Consider the following 16754-nt stretch of genomic DNA (forward strand, 5'->3'; position numbering starts at 1 on the left):
CAGAAGCTTTTGAGTAGAGGACGATCCAATCGATATACTTCGGATTCTTTTCAGTTTCAAAGAGACTCGAGGGAAAAGAATGATTCAATATAATTGTAGAGGACAATTAATCGCTTCGTTATTCAAGATTAATTAATTGGTTCTATAATGGAAAAATAAGTGGGAACTGGTACAAGAAAGTCAAATCACTTACAGCTGACGAGCCGCGTAAATTGTGTGAGTTGCTTGTTAACATATTTCTTTTTCGAGAGTGATGGAAAATTGTTATTCATGAATTTAGCGTTTCTTTAAACTCTGCCGCGTCAGCAAGGATATCTTGTTCGTGATTGCCAGGGAAGAAAATGTGAGCTACTGCAAGGTGCACGCGATGCGTTACGATTTGCGAGTCAGTGAATGAACAGCGTTGATTCGAACGTGATTCTTTACATAATTTCTCTCTCTCTCCTTTACGTTAAATAACGATTCAACAGCTGCTGAACGCGATAATTAAACTTAGATGTGCAGAAATATAAAAGTAAGATAGAAATTATTTTACAATAGGAACAGAACCTTTCACTTTATTTTTGACAATGTACGATGATAAACTTCACATTGTTTTAAGTTAACAATATAAAAGATATGTTTCATCTTATTATTATATTATTATTAAATTATTATATATTATTTATTATTATATTTTATTATATATTAGTATTAAAATATTATTTTTGCTGTGGTAAGAGAAAGAAAATAGTTGTATAATTGCTATTACAACTGCGTTAAGATAACAAAGTTTCGTTAAATATCATCAAGCAGTACACATTGTGAGGATTGATGTAACACGTAACACAGATGTTCGTATGTTCTTTTACACTCTGTTTTAGCCATTCATATTTCATGAACAAGCCATATTATACACTTAGTTTAATCGCAATCAGCCACAGAGCTTATTATTCTATATCTTACCAAGTAATACGTTTTTTCTTATATGATACATATATTATTTATAAAATAAGGGCTTTTTATTTTATAAATTATTAAATAAACAGGATATATTCCTTCTTTTCACCTTGCGTCTATAATAATAACTGCATAAATCAAAAGGTACAAGAAAGTGACGATGCCACAAGCATTGTTTTATACATTTACATTAGGGTTTACTATTCCTGATTTATGCTACCTTCTTGCGATAAGCGAATCTATGAAATTTGTTTCTCGTGAATTCGACGTTAATCGTCCACTGGTACAGCGAAATTAGGAAATCAGCAAAAAGTCGAGTTGGCCAATTTCGCTTCTGAGGCGTTCAAGTAACAATAAGTATAACGGTAAGACGATATTATTTCTAACAAATGTAATGTATCTGATGTAGTCTACTAGACATTCGCAACATCTGCTCTATGCGCCGCTATCACGCGACCGCGATTTACATCTCGGCAAAGAGAAAATGTTTAATCGCCTTTCCCGAAAACCGGCGGCACCTTTCCAATTACGCTTCTCCTGCCCGGCGAAACAAGCTACCTCGCATGCAGCTCGCACACGCACGCGCGCTAAATAACCATATGTCCTTTAAAAGTCCAACCAGTGAGAGTTCCACATTCAAAAACAGTCCCGTCTCCGTTCCAGGGCTCGTCCGTCAGGTTGATGCAATTTGGCCAAAGCTGGGGAAAAACGGAACACGAGCCAGCCAGTTGAAGGTGGGGGCGGAGGAGTGCAGCAGCAGGTGGAGGGCAGGGGACGAGAAAAACATTGCAAAACTTGGCGTTCGAACGTTGATCCCCACACGGGGATACCAACCTAGCATGATCCATGGTGGGATAGCTTCGGACACGTACGTTACATTCACGCACATACACACCTGATGTTTACGCACATATATGCGGAATATTCACGCATATGCACGCTTGCTCACACTCGCATATGCACACGTATTGATATTTCGGTCTCGCCCACGAACGTACAGGTACACGCTGGAGCTGTTTAGAAAGTCCGACAACGAGAACACGCTGAGGTACACCTTGGTACCAGAAGACATACCCATCGGAAAGGTGTACCAGAAGGTTCAGCAGCTTCAACAGCTGGTGGGGGTAACCCTAAGCTAGCGGTGTCAGACGGTGCTGGCCGCTCACTGCTCGTCGATTCGCCGAGCGATCGACATCGAAGTGTTCTCGTCGATCGAGGAGAAGAGAGAGGATTTTTCGAGATACCACGTACAACAAGAAAGGTATCGGTCGTAGTCAGAGTCATTTAGTCAATCAGTGCCTTTGGAAGAAGAAGATAAAGGTACCAGGGAAGATGGAAAAGGAACAGCCGGATTCCTTGGCAACTGTTGCCGTCGTCTCGGAGAAGATGCCTCATCCGCCTCATAGCAATTACGCACCCAGCGAGGTGTACTCCACTACCGAACCGCCACCGGTAAGCCTTCAGCTTTCTTTGGATCAAGGGAATTAAGAGAATTCCTCTATTTTCGTGGCAGCTCGCCGAGCGAGACAGCTTCTTTCGTTTTTGGAATAGGAGTAGTAAGACGGTGAATCGAGGTTGTCTGGTCAATGTATTCCATGACTGGTCGAGATTCAGAATTATTTGGAACGCAGGATTCTGTTGTCAATGGTTTCATAAAGTAGCTTTGAGCTGCGATTTTCTAATCGCACTCAATCTCGCAGCATAAAAGACACAGTCTTCCGTTGATTAAAAGTATCGAACTCTGATCTTTTAGTCGTAACGCAGGGCTTGGTTTTGTTTTAATTAAATGTCCTACCATGTATTTCAATATGACCGCGATTATTATAGTAATAGAGTCTTCTGTCGATTATGAACAGTGACTTTTGATTTTTCATTTGATCTGATGCAGAGATCGAGTTTGTTTTATTTAAATATTGTATCATAACTTCAAACGACTATTGTTAATAATAGAGCCTTCTACTTTGGAACGGGTGTACCAGGTTGAATTTACAGTTTAAAAACAATTCGACATGGTACGTGACTCCGGAACATGGGATTGTTTGAGCATCGATAGTGATCACGTTGGCAGCAATATTATACACATGCGATAAAGATGATTACTAATTTACGTTTATTCAAATAGAAAGACAATTCCTTTTTACGATTCACATCTTTAAATAAATATTTAAAAATTAGTGTTTTTTACGTTACTAGAAATTTATAAAGAGAAGACATTTCGAGTATTTTTAATTTGTAAAAATATGATGAATAAGATGCAAAAAAATTTTAACAAATAAATTATCCAACTGACCGTATAATATAATCGCGTGTAACTAGCAATTTTCATTTCTCTTCTCGTTTGTTTATCATTTTTTTACCACAATACGTGTATCTGTGTTATGCAATGTATATTTCGTTAGTGCTGCTTTATAGATTATATTCTTGGACAAGACTCGATACGTTTACCGTTATGCTAGCCACAATTAATGAAATAAAGCGAGCTTACGTAAAGATAGAAATAGAATTTCGATGCAATGATGTTTGTACGCTATTTGTTCTCGATCGATTAAACAGGAAGCATAAATGTAGTAATTTCTGATAACAAAATTCCAACGAGCAGATTAGATTTATGAATGCATGTGTTTTGCACGGCGAGGCCAGTACAGGAAAATTGTCACGACGGAGCTGTAAAAATATGCGCAAGGACGTGACCAACGTAAATCTTAGAATAAGATCATAATATTATTTCCGCCTACCGACATAAATACGAAGGTGCTAATTTTTCTGGTAGTTCGGTAATAATCTTTGGTAACTAAAATTACGCTAGAATTAGTGCTGTTTTATTTCAATATTTTATTTTGAATAAAAATCTCTTGATGGTTATATTCAAAATAATTTACAAATACATAATGGTGGATACATCTGATACGTCTCTATTGAAAATAAATGCCCATTTGTTATTAACCCATTGAAAGTTCAATAACGCGATCAAAATTTCAATTGCTGTAAAAAGGATGTATATATTTTTATGTTTGAAATTTCTGCTATACACACAGTAAGAAATTTAAAAATTATATATGTGTATAGTGGTTCGAAAATTTCCTGTAGCTTTTTTCCTTTAGTCGTTAGAGTCTCAGGAAATTGATGCGTCACAATAACAAAATTAGGTAGATATCTATGGTACATAAGTAAAATATGTATACAGACTCAACGCGACCGCATGATAAATTGCCAATGGGTTGATCCACAAACGCAAATGAATTTTCTTCAGGAGCGCAATAATCAGATTACATTATTCCCTTTGAATGAACAATTTTCTTCGTTATAACAAATTTTCATTAATATCGATTACAATTTCTCTACAGACATAAAATGAGACGTAAAACGAGTACCTTATAATTTTAACGTATAAAATTACTTATCTCCACTTTTGTTATAAGCATCTACGTAGGTATCGTTATCTTTTTACAATTATATGATTTATTTTCCTTCAAGTAGAAAAGAAATCCTTTCGCGTTTGCTAAAATAGAATCTGTAGATATTCGTTTGGAAATTACGAAGGGAGTTATGTAACGTAAGAACCAAGTTTCAGTTAAGGTAAAACAATTTACAGTGCGTATGTGGCTGATTATCAGAATTAATTCTGCTTATCTGCCTTTATAAATTACAGGGTAGAGGAGATAGATCGAGACAGATGTTTCGTCATGCAACGGAAACGCAGAATTATACCGCGACTAAAATTCGTTCTGGCTTTGATACATTTTGTATCGAGGACGTTGTTTGGCTGGTATTTTATGAAAGAGCGCGGAAATCCGTACAGTAAGGCACTTCCGTGAAAGTTTCTGGACAAGCTTAATTGCGCGAACCACGCTACCATATATGTACGTTTATTTATTTGCTTGATCGATCAAAAGTCGCCTACGTGAACGGAAGAAGCGACGGCGCAACCCACGGGCAAAGCGATCTTGTCGCGTTTTATACCTGGTAATTTCCGCGAACATGATATTCTATAATTAGATAAGGAATAGTAGACTCGAAACGTGTTTCAATGATTTATTTTTCCACGAAATGAAAAGCACCGGTACGGGTGAAAGAATTTGTCGTTTAATTAATTGCCAACTTTCTCTGTCAATAACCGTTGCAATTGTTAAAAGTGTCGGTGTAAAATGAAAGTCTCCATGAAACGTTGAATGTAGATCCTTTCAAGATTGATTGCTTATTACGCTGTGCAGCTTTGTACTGTATCGTATTCGGTCTTAATTGTTTGGAAATTTTCTTCTATTCGCGAAGAGATTAATTAGAAAATTTAACAAAATTTCGTTTTTCATCTTTTAACGTTGTTGCTGCAATTTGAAAGAAATTTAGTTTATGCAAATGCTAAAATATTTCTCTGTTTCCAAGCTCTAATTTCGAGTATGTTTAACGTAGTTGAGAAATTAAATAAAGGCTAGGAAATAATATGGGATTAAAGATAATGAAGGAAAGGCAATTTGTCGTTTAATTATCTGCTTGAAAATACAGTTGCAGTAGGAAATCCCAGAGAAATGGATGATACTTAGGGGACGTAAATGACAGTGCTCATAATTCATGTTTACCGTGGCAGTATGTGACAGTATGTTCGTGTGTGCATCCGTTCGAAGTAAATAAATGCACTGTCATAGGCGAGTAATTTCTCAATGAGAGTTCGAGAAAACAGTTAGCTCACATTGCAGAAAAGAAGAATGGAAACTACCGTGAGAACCTTCTTTAAATTCAGTCCATGAATTAGAAATAAAATATTTGATTTGATAATCATAGAATAGAATTACAACTGTATTTTCTATTCAGTTACATCTCCCGCAGTTAAACATCGTTTGCCTTAGTTTAAAAAAATGCCATAATCTTTAATGCAATAAATCATCTGGATTGGTTTTTCGATTTTTTCGAAACATGGAAATTCTATCTCTGGCTAATTGAACTTTCATGTTTCATTCGCGTGACGCGATACGTTTTGAAAAATCATGCACGACGTGGTTTCATTTTCAACGTCGGCCACGCTTTTTTTTTCATTCGTTTATTTCGTTAAAACCGGAAACTTTCTACCACCGGTGAACGCAACCATTCGCCACTATTAGAAACTTCCATGGCTACTGTTGAATTGCCTTTTGTTTCCAGATTCTCAAAGCTTTAATGCAGAGTCCAAATTTTCCATTGCGGGAAACACGTATTCGCCATGACGTCAATGTTTGTTTCAATTTGGTTACATAAAGAATTTTTGTCCTTGAAACGTTAAAACAAAAACACGATTTCACTTGTCCACGACCAAAAGTAATATTTCACATTCTTATCTGCAAGACACTTTTACGTAGTTTATTTTACACGTCTTTTTATTACGCATATTCTTATTATCTTGTTACAAAATACAATGACTCTTACATAAAACTTCTTCGTCTTCGAGGAAAGTTTCGCGTAGTTTATTTTATCTATCTTTTTTATTCTTGATAAAATTCTACGTATATCTTTTATATGTCAAAAAATATTTTTATGTGTCAAAAAGCTACAAAAAGATAAAATGACTGAGACATAAAATATATTGAAAAGAAAAGAAATAGTTGAAATAATCATCGTAAACTTTCGTGGTTAACTCCTATATAATCTCTTGCTTTAATGCTTTAAAGTAACGTTTCTTCGTGCCTCTATCAGTAATTCATATAATTACAAAATTTGAAAACGGTATTTGATCGACAACGACGTACCAACCAGTACTAACTGCACCGTCCTCATCGCGAGGCAAATACCGGCCATTGAAAACATTTGTAAGACTGACAGATTTCACCTGCAGCGATTTAAACTGCGTTTCTTTTTCAATCGAAGCGTGACTAGAATCGTACTATTCGGGTTGTACGGAATTCACAAGTATCGAATTTACATATCGCCTATGGAGGCAAGCACCGTTGGCATCGCGACAATTATGTTTTCCAAGAAATTACTACGATTATAGAATCGATGAAAATTGTATGCTCCGTGGTTTACTTGCAAATTTATCGAACAGAATTTTCGTAGATGTTAAATCGCTTAAATTGTAGATTTCCTCATAAATACGATTTATTCAACTTCGACAAAGTGGTTCAGGATTTGCTTACGTTCGTCTCTTCTATCTCTTCCTCTTTGTAATTTAAATCGAAGTTTGTATTTGTAATAGAATAGCTGAATATATAATTTCATTAATTTTAATAATACAGCTAAAATAAGATAACATAGATACCAATAATTAATAGAATTAAACTAGATTTATATTCGTGATATGCGATTACGGATATTACGAATTTATATAATTTATAATTATTTATATTCATATATTTAGATATATGCGTCTTGAATATTATTTGATTCAAATACCAAAGAGATTCGGTTTTCAGTTTGTAAAGAATTCAATCTTGAACGACGGTGCAATACGCATATCGAGTGAGCTTGGAGACTTTAATGCTTGGTTTGGAGTCACCTGCGGGATAAAGTTGGGAGCACACGACGCGTAGATAGTAATCATTTCATAATATGACCATCCTGCTATTATTTGAGTAGCAAGTAATTGAAACTTGAATTTCCTGCGATATTACGTAACATGATCCTTTACGATATGCGTATACCTTCTCCTTCAGCAGCGGTTTTTTTCTAGAAATTGTGCGCTATTACTCAACGAATATCCATTTGCAACATTTCTTACATACGAAATAGGCTACACTTTAGAGTTTTCAATTTAATAATTTCACGTTGCTTTACACGAGTTCTATAATTTAGAATTCTCATTACGTTATACTTTCTAAAATATATTTTCTATTCAAATATGTGGAATGGAAATTTTTATCCCGACGAAAAAGGAATCGTTTGTAAAATATTCTAAAACGATGGCTTAGCCCGTTTGCTTTTAGCTTCGCGCGTTTACACGACTTAGCATGAGCAATATGTCTCTTACATAAGTTAAAATATATACGTACATATTTCAATACCGTGTTCGCGGAAGAACCGAAGTTATTTCCAACATTCTTCCGTGATCGTTAATTAGCTTTGGAAGTTTCTTGAAACAGGATTATACATACATATACATATATCTCTTTATTTGTCAACATATATTTATATTTTCGTAACGTTTTAAATTGTGCGTTGATTATTTCTCTAATAATCTATTTATTAAATCTACTTTAAAGTTTTATAAGAAAAAATAGATTAATAGATTTTTATCATATTTAACGATGCTGAAAATAATTACACTAATTGTCACAGAATTTCCAAGCGTACATCAGGTTTGTCCATATCGAGACATGAAATGTTTGGATGGCGGAAGAGGGACAGGCGTTTCTAATACTCTTCCTACATTTTAATTAGACACAACAGCTATCTTTACGTGCTAAAAATGAAGTCCCGTACATCTAGGCGTAACTGAGTCACTCGACATGGCTTTTTGAACTTTAATCCTTTAATTTACTCGCGTTCATTTCTACAAAACGTTTTACCTGTTTTTTATACCTTTTAATTTTAACGAATAATCGCGAATATACGTGACAGCCTGGAAAATCAAACAGTACAGCAAATCTTAGAATCGAATCGCTTGAAGCTTAAAAATATACTTGTGTATAAATATTTATTATTGAATGTCAGTTTATTAATATCGTAGATTAATTATTTAGTGGAAAATTGCAATGCTACATTTACATATAAAAGACTCTTAGATATTCAAGTAGACGAATAAAGAGATATGTTAAAAAGCTAATTTGTTTTTCGTTTTCCCAAGTATGGTGCGTCATTATCATGCCGTTTAAAAGCATTTGGTAGGCGTATGTACACTATGGACCAAAAATCTGCCATCCTCTGCTCTTTCATGCTTCACGAAATAGCGTTAAATAAAGAAAGAATTGTCCGATTAATTTTTACATTTCACGTAGATGTTAAAATACCCTTTTCATAAAACGAATAAATAAAACAAGCGAATGTACTGTTTCCAAGAAAACATAGAAAAATATTCATCATGCGCGAAAAATCCAAAATTTGTCAATAATTTTACCTGTCGATGAAAATAATAATTTTTAATAGTACTTTAATCAATTAAATAAAACGAATAATTGTACCTGTTAGTGAAAACAATAACGTTTGCTGATTCTGTAAACCATTGAATATGCTTTCTATTTGTGTATATTCGATGGATAGATGGGTAAGTTCGATGATGTTGCTAGTAGATGCGAGTGATCCAAGACTTTTGATCAATAGTGTATACCAGTAAAGGGAAGAATGAGTCAGAGCACACGTCGAAGAGGACACGTTTAAAAATTTTGTCACGCGACATATACATCCATCCATACATACATACATATAATAATCCTTTAGTTTCTCGAGTGCCTGGCAACAGTGCCTGTTTACTTTTGTCTGGCAGATCGAGCAGCATAAAGGCAGCCTCGGATGGCCTACTATCTCCTCGAGGCCTCTCACCTTAGAGTCATCCATCCACATCGAGGTCATTACGAATACGTACAAGTACAGTCTGTGTCACAAGCGTTTGCCCTTTTCAATTAATTTACCAATTAAAGCGGTAAGACGCAATCGCGGGCTAGGCGCCTGAAACCGACTTTTCTTTCCATGGGAAAATGTTAAATCCGTTTCTCATAAATCCGACCCATAAGCTAGTTTCCTTACTTTTTTTTTAACATTTACCTCTTGATCACGTGAGAAGTTGTGTTCGACGTTGATCCGACTGCATACTATGTCGTTTTTCCAGACTATCCGCCGACGATTTTCATATTTTTCTGCATATACTCGCGGACGAAATTTGTATCCTGTATGGGTTTGTTATTAGGAGAAAATAACAAAATAAATGGAGAGCGAGGAAATGTTTTCGTTTAATGACTTGGAACTTACAAACTGCGTGGCCTGGTAAAGTTAACAGGACACGCGAAACGCTCGCTAAAAATCGAAGTTGCCCGCGGATGGAAAGTTAATCCTGAAAGAAGTTGTTTCCAGCGTTATACAGGGTGAGACTGTAATCGTAGAACAAGTGGATAGGGACTGATTCTACGTGAAAAAATAAGACAAAATTTTGTCATAACGTTGTTTCGTAAGACGCTTCATTTTCAAGGAAAATAAATTCGAAAATGTATCATACGCACACGCGTACACACCATTTCGTTTTCAATTAAACGTGTTTTCGACTTATTTTTGCACGTAGAATCATCCCTTGCCTGTGGTTGTGCTACGATTACCGTCCCACCCTGTATAGTCGATTACCATATTGGACTTTTGCTCTTAGCAACTTTTTTGTCAATCTCTTCTTTTTTTTTTTAATATCGCATGGATCTGCACCGAGTTCCATCACTCGATTGGACTAGAAGTAACATAAATGAAGGCACTGAAACGCGATAGTTCGTGGTTAATCGATATACTGTGTAAATTTCTTCGCGTGTTGATGTACGATGTGCACAGCGATTTATCTTTACGGTAACTGGTACGTCGTTTGATCGTTAACCGCACGAGATTCTTCCTGATTATTATTCATGTAGTACAGCTGATGTCGAAATGATGATGAGAACCGGCGTACAGGTAAAAGTATCTTTCGAACCTGTTGAACGTTATGCTATATTTTTCAATGTACGGATACTTGAGAGCTAAATACATATTTTGTTAATTGGAGGATTGACGATAATAGTGGCGTAAAGCAAAATGTTGAGAATGTGACTTAATTGAATGTTCTTTTCAGTTCTTACAAGACTTTATTCCTTATTCTTTTAGTTTCATAATTAACACAAGTTATAGGATAGATCGTAGATATTTATGCAAATTTATATTTTTACCAACACAATGAAACGATTCGAAGTTAGAAAGTTAGAAATCCGTTTCCTCCATTAAACTTTTTAAGTAGCGTACTCTGGATATTTTACATGTATTTGCAAATTATTCAATTTTTGTTTTAAACTTTCTATCTAATTTAATTAATTTCTATCTAATTCTGTCTAATACATAGAATGCACGAATATGGCTCAGTTATAACTTCGTTTCTCGTAAGAATATATTTCCGTAATCTAAGGAAAAGCACGTTTAATTTTGTTGGAAAAATAAGTTGTACAATAATATTTTCAATTTATATTCACTGGAGGAATTTATATCCTCAGTTTGTCGATTATTCATGCAGTCTACCGGAACCGTATCTTCCTTCACCAATCACGCGATTACTCTGCCAGATTACATGCTTGTTTTACTTGTCAGGATAATAAGCACAGAGCGCGACATTGAACTAATCTCTAAGTATATGAAATTACTATCAATTAATTATCGAAGTCAATGTTACTTGCTATAATTATCGTCAAAACAGTACGAATAACATGTAAGACTATCAGTTAGACTATCTGTATAATACATGAAACGACAAAGGATCTGAGACGAGAGGATCTGAAAGGAGATCAGAGACGTATTCGTATAGAGTGACAGATTTTTCTAATTTTCAAGGTTCTCAAGCAGCTGAACGAGTCCAAGGCGTAAAATAATAGTGTCACGATACAGTTATTGAACAGCAAGCCTTACTTTATCGGACCTATTTCCTTCTTGTGACTAGCGACTGTCTGGGCATCTCGTGCTATCCACTCATCTTCACATTGGTTTAAACGATTTTATACGGATAGTTGATATGGAGTCAATTACGGTATTGTTGGCATAATTTTCATGCTCGGCTGCTGAATAAAACGGGAAATCTAAGAATCTTTCCTAGATTCATCGTTAACAGATGCTAATCGAAGTGTATTATTTGATCACAGGGTGAAAAGTGGAATTTATTAGAATTCTATGAGGAACATGATTTTCTCAGTATTTTATATAATTGATATATTGTATATTACGTTAGGTATAAATAATTATTTGTGATTAGTCAGTTATATGTTTTATCTCATTTTTCACAATAGTTCATCGCTCTTATAAACAATAAGTTTTTACAATCGTTCTCCTCTTATAAAACTCCAATTGCGAACAGCTCCATTGTTTTTAATTCCGCATTACTTATAAGAGAATGTAATCAGTGGTAGGATAAAAACCTCGTGTCCATCATTCGTTATAATCGTTTGCCATCTTTCAGTGCTAAGTTTCCTATTCTCCTTTTACGAAACTTCAATTATGAAGAGCTCCATTGTGCTAAACTTAGTACTACATATGGAATAATCTAATGGGAAATGTAAATTCCACGCTCGTTTGAATTTCATAGTTCGTTGGAAATTTTTGGCGATAAGTAATAATCAAGTTTATTATTTTAAAATTCACGACGACACATTAATTGTTGACTAACATTGAATACATCGAAGTTTCCTTTTTTTTCCGGGATTCGTCATAGATATACACTTTCTATACCTTACAAACAATCGCTGAAAATTTACTATTATTTTAAACAAAATACAAAACAAAACAGTTGACGTGGTCGATGGTTAAAAATTTGCCTAAATTATATAGCGTTGTTAATGAAGATTATAATTCGAGTCCACTGTCTAATAGACGAAAATGAATCAACTTGTGGCGTTAATAATTATTATAATTATCGTAAATTTTGCAACATGCAAATTGTAAATTATTGCAAAATTTATCAGCGTAAAGTTTGTAGAGTTCTGAAAGGATTGTATGAATGGCGATGTATGTTTTACCATGGTGGAGGGACGCGTGTTAGGAAAACGATGTGATTCTCCAATTCCATTTTTCACTTTTTCCCGCGATTAGCTTCGTTCTATGAAGTGGGAATGCTGCTAAACCACGGGAAAGGAGAGCGTGAAACGACAAAAGACCTCGACTCGGTTGGCTAGCCAGCATGAAGTTACATACACACATTCATGCGATTGCACTCTGCGTGTACACATTTTGCATTGACTACATTATCCTGTAATGAACCTTGCACATGTTTAGCAACTGCATGCATCTGTCGTGTTTGCTGAAACGCGCGGCGTTTACTGCGAATTCACGTTACTCTTCGAACGGAAAGATCAATAAGCGTTACTTAGAATCTCCATTTCAAAAGTTGTTAATTTAAACTCTACTTTTTCGCGATTGTCTCTTAAGAATGGAATTTGAATCGTTCATTTAGCAGAATATAATGCTACGAGGGGAAAGGAAGGAGGTTTGACTAAACAAAAGATTCGATTCGTTTTTAAAGCGATAATCAATCTTAACACGAAGACGGTTAAACAAAAGTGAAAAAATAAAATCGCTATAGGTAAATCGTGTTAGAGTTCGGCGCTTAAAAGAGATAAATTTAACTCGACGATTTGCAATTGAAAACAAAACGTTTCGTTTAATCGAGTAATGAAGGATTGTCGGTCGTTAAAATTAATTTCTAATCGCAATTCCGTTGCCTCTGATGTAATTTATTACGTCAACCAGACACACAAATAATCAGCGAAATGAAAAGCGAGCAACATACCTATATTTACACTCGGTAACAGTGTCTGGATGTAAATTATCTCATTTACATCATTTGCTACGTCTTCGTTATTGTACTGGTTATTAAAAAACAGAGCGATAAAACGAGTAACGATGTCAAACGTAAACTGAGCTTCATAATAGAAATCATTTCATCTATTTATTTGGACAATTCTATAAATTATTGATACGCTCGATCTTCGAAGATTGATTTAATTTCTAATGAAATTTAAAATGTTTGAAAGAGTAAAAAAGATAGATAAATATATACAATTCGAACTATCACGTAAATAACATACATTATATTTTTATAGAAAAATATGTTACAAGTTGTTTCAAATAAGTACAAATAGGAAATAATGTAGGAAATAATTTCGAAATAAAAAATTGATAAAAGTACGTTAGAGAATGTTCGAAGGATTAAAAATGGATAGGTATGGAGCGATTAAAAAAACCTTGATGAGATTGTAATTAGATTTATGGTACCGGCTTATTTCAATGTAGTGAGATCATCACGGAAGTCAAGTTTAGCTACATATTCCTTTCTTCGTCTACGGCGATCGAACGTAATACGCGCGATATAATCACAGAAGTGTATAAGCATGTTTGATTAACATAAAATAGAAACGGCGAGAATAGCGATGGAAAATCTCGAGTAATTAGATTCTGATTGCAAGAGGTACACTTGTTCCGGTGCTTATTGAATCAAACTACTTCGCGCCGAACCTGTTACCCGGATACATTTGTCTCTATTTCGTAATTAAACCCGGAGTAACAATAATAAATGCAAGCTAACGACAAAGTATTATTTTATAAATTCATATGATATTATTCTGTGACGCTATATTTCACACTGATAAATTTTGGTTTCTGTAAAAGTTACGTTATTGTATTAATTCTTAATTTGATAATATGAGAAGGAGATTTCGCGTTTTAATATTTAAAAAACCACGAATTTTGTTTATGCGTGTTGTATAGAGTTTTGTATTCTTAATACTTTACATTTGTGTAGACTGTTTACATTTCACGGATTAATAAATGTTATTTTAATGTTATTTTTCTTCAGATTGTTTTATATACAATAATACTTCATGAAAATGAATACAGAAACAATTAACGATATAGAGAAAATATAGTCGAAAGTGTAGGATATGATTTTTCATTTGAAGCTTTGTTTTTAACAGAAACTTCCTCGAAGAAGCGTGCAATTAATTTTTGACTAAACACATCTAAACTCGATTTTCTGAAAAATGAAGCCTCGAAGAACAAAATTTTACCTCTTATACCTAAGTTGTTTCCAAATGTAGACTAACATCTTGCTCGTGTCTTGCTATTCTCTGTATAATAATGTTATAAAATAGTTTATATTTTTGGTTTCGTTAACATTTTGATTCACTTATTCACAGGCATACATGAGGCCAAAGAGTACAGCGGTTCAAATTACAAGAATCGCGGCTGTCACCTTGGTGACGATGTCCGTGATCCTTGGAAGCTTCATCCTCGCAGCATCCTGGGTCCAAGCTCGAGCATCCTGCACTCCTGAATCGATTGCTGCGATGCAAGCTGAACTTAGGTTGCAGCAACAGCAACAACAACCATCATCCATTACATACCAACAAGGTGAATTCTTGAAACATCTGCAACCAGAGGCTCTCGTCCAGGTAAGTGATCATAATGAAATAAAAATTCTGCAGGAATTTACATGCATATAAAATTTCGAATTAAAGATTTTATTTTATTTAATTTTCTTGTAAAATATCGACCTCCATTTATAAGAATAACCATAGTTTATTTATATTTTGAAGGAGTTATATTGCGCGATATTCTACAATTCTTGTATACACAACTGTTTCATATCTAAAAAATATTTCATTCGAATGAATTTATTGTGCATTATGCTTTTGTTCCAATAAGAAATGTTATTCTAACTCGTTCTTTGGAAAGATACCAGGTAATTCATTATACAAATTGTCAATAACTCCGATACGATAACTCGTTTATCAACGAGTTCCTTATTTTTTAAGACATCACTTTTCTCATGTTTGTGATAGAAATATATTATATTATGCTCGTGTTCGTATGAATCAAAACCAATTTTCTTGAAGATGTTTTGCCTTATGACGAAGAAACGTGTGAGTTAACAGGTTTGGATTTCAGGAGAAAGCAACATACCATTATACGTAGGTATATGAAAATTGTATCCGATATAAGATAGTATGATCTTTACAAAAGTATGAGATTAAATAAATAGAATGGAAAGCATGCAGAAGAAAAGGGAGAAAGAAAGCTAGTCACTAAATGCAGTTCTAGCAACATGGATGCATTACTGAAAGACTTCGATTTGTACTTTCAAGTAGGCAAAGTAGTTGTTTTGCTCGTTTATAATGCATGCACGAGTTTAAGAAGGCTTGTCCCGTGTAAAATTTCTATACAAAGAGTTAGCCTGCTACCAATGTATCTTATTTCATTCGTTCAACGCGGTGCCAGCTTTCGAGATTTCTAAATTTTCACCTCGATTTTAACCGATTGTAAAAGATCAACCGGCTGATCGATCAGTTCTCAACGATCCTTTCCAGTCGAATGGAGCTGTTTGAGTTTATGATGGAAAGTGAGGAAGGGAAACGCCGCGAGAACGGCGATAATATGATTAACGCTGACATGCTGAACAAAGAATTCAATTTGCTTCGCACAGCAAAAAAATTGAAATATACGAACGCTGGGAACTCGAACAAGTTTTAAATTTCCGATCAAACAATAGCTAAATATCGAAGCTCAGCGCTGTCTTGCACGATTAAATTAATATTGGCGATGGAAATTTTAGGAATCACAAGTTGCAAGTTGTCAATGTTAATAAATACAATCCATATAACAATCACAAGTTTGGTAATAAAAAACTGGATTTTTGCAAGAGATGTTTGCAAATTACGTGTTGTCTGATTATCGGATTTGACGAAAGATTATAAAATTATTATAAAATTATAAAAAAAGAGAAATCCGTGTATCTTGCGACTTGTTAAGTTATTAATATTATCAATGGATTATTGAGTATAAGAAGGAAAAGAAATCAAGAAATCCATTTTTGTTGAGAATTCGATGCTTAAAACGAATTAATCAAATTTTTCATTTAAAACATTCAAAACATACTTTTTTAAATAGGAACAACGTGTTGATTAAGGATATGAGGCTTTAAAAAATTTATGGACTTTGACTGTCTATACGTCTCTGGCAAATTTGAATATGCCAAAATCTACAAAATGCACATAATTTGAAAAAATATACAGGTTATCCAAACTAAAATATTGTAGAGAACGAGGTAATCCTGTATTTAGGTCCTATGAATAATTTTAGTCACGTTCGTAAAAATATGAATCTGCATAAATATTCACAGTTGTGTGCAATACATGTACGAAGTTTCGTAAAATGTC

General features: G+C 34.4%; 1 protein-coding gene across 1 annotated transcript in view; it reads left to right on the forward strand.

Moving 5' to 3' along the window:
• The first annotated feature begins 1623 nt into the window (after positions 1–1623).
• The window catches only part of LOC126867001 (putative uncharacterized protein DDB_G0271606), a 34453-nt gene continuing 19322 nt past the window's right edge, over positions 1624–16754 (forward strand). Inside the window, exons 1-3 of the mRNA XM_050621070.1 lie at positions 1624–1807; positions 1940–2391; positions 14736–14990. Of these exons, the coding sequence (XP_050477027.1) occupies positions 2272–2391; positions 14736–14990 (375 nt within the window). The 5' untranslated portion in view covers positions 1624–1807; positions 1940–2271. The remainder of the gene's footprint in view (positions 1808–1939; positions 2392–14735; positions 14991–16754) is intronic.

This window comes from Bombus huntii, chromosome 1 (assembly GCF_024542735.1).
Source record: "Bombus huntii isolate Logan2020A chromosome 1, iyBomHunt1.1, whole genome shotgun sequence".
Taxonomy (NCBI): Eukaryota; Metazoa; Arthropoda; class Insecta; order Hymenoptera; family Apidae; genus Bombus; species Bombus huntii.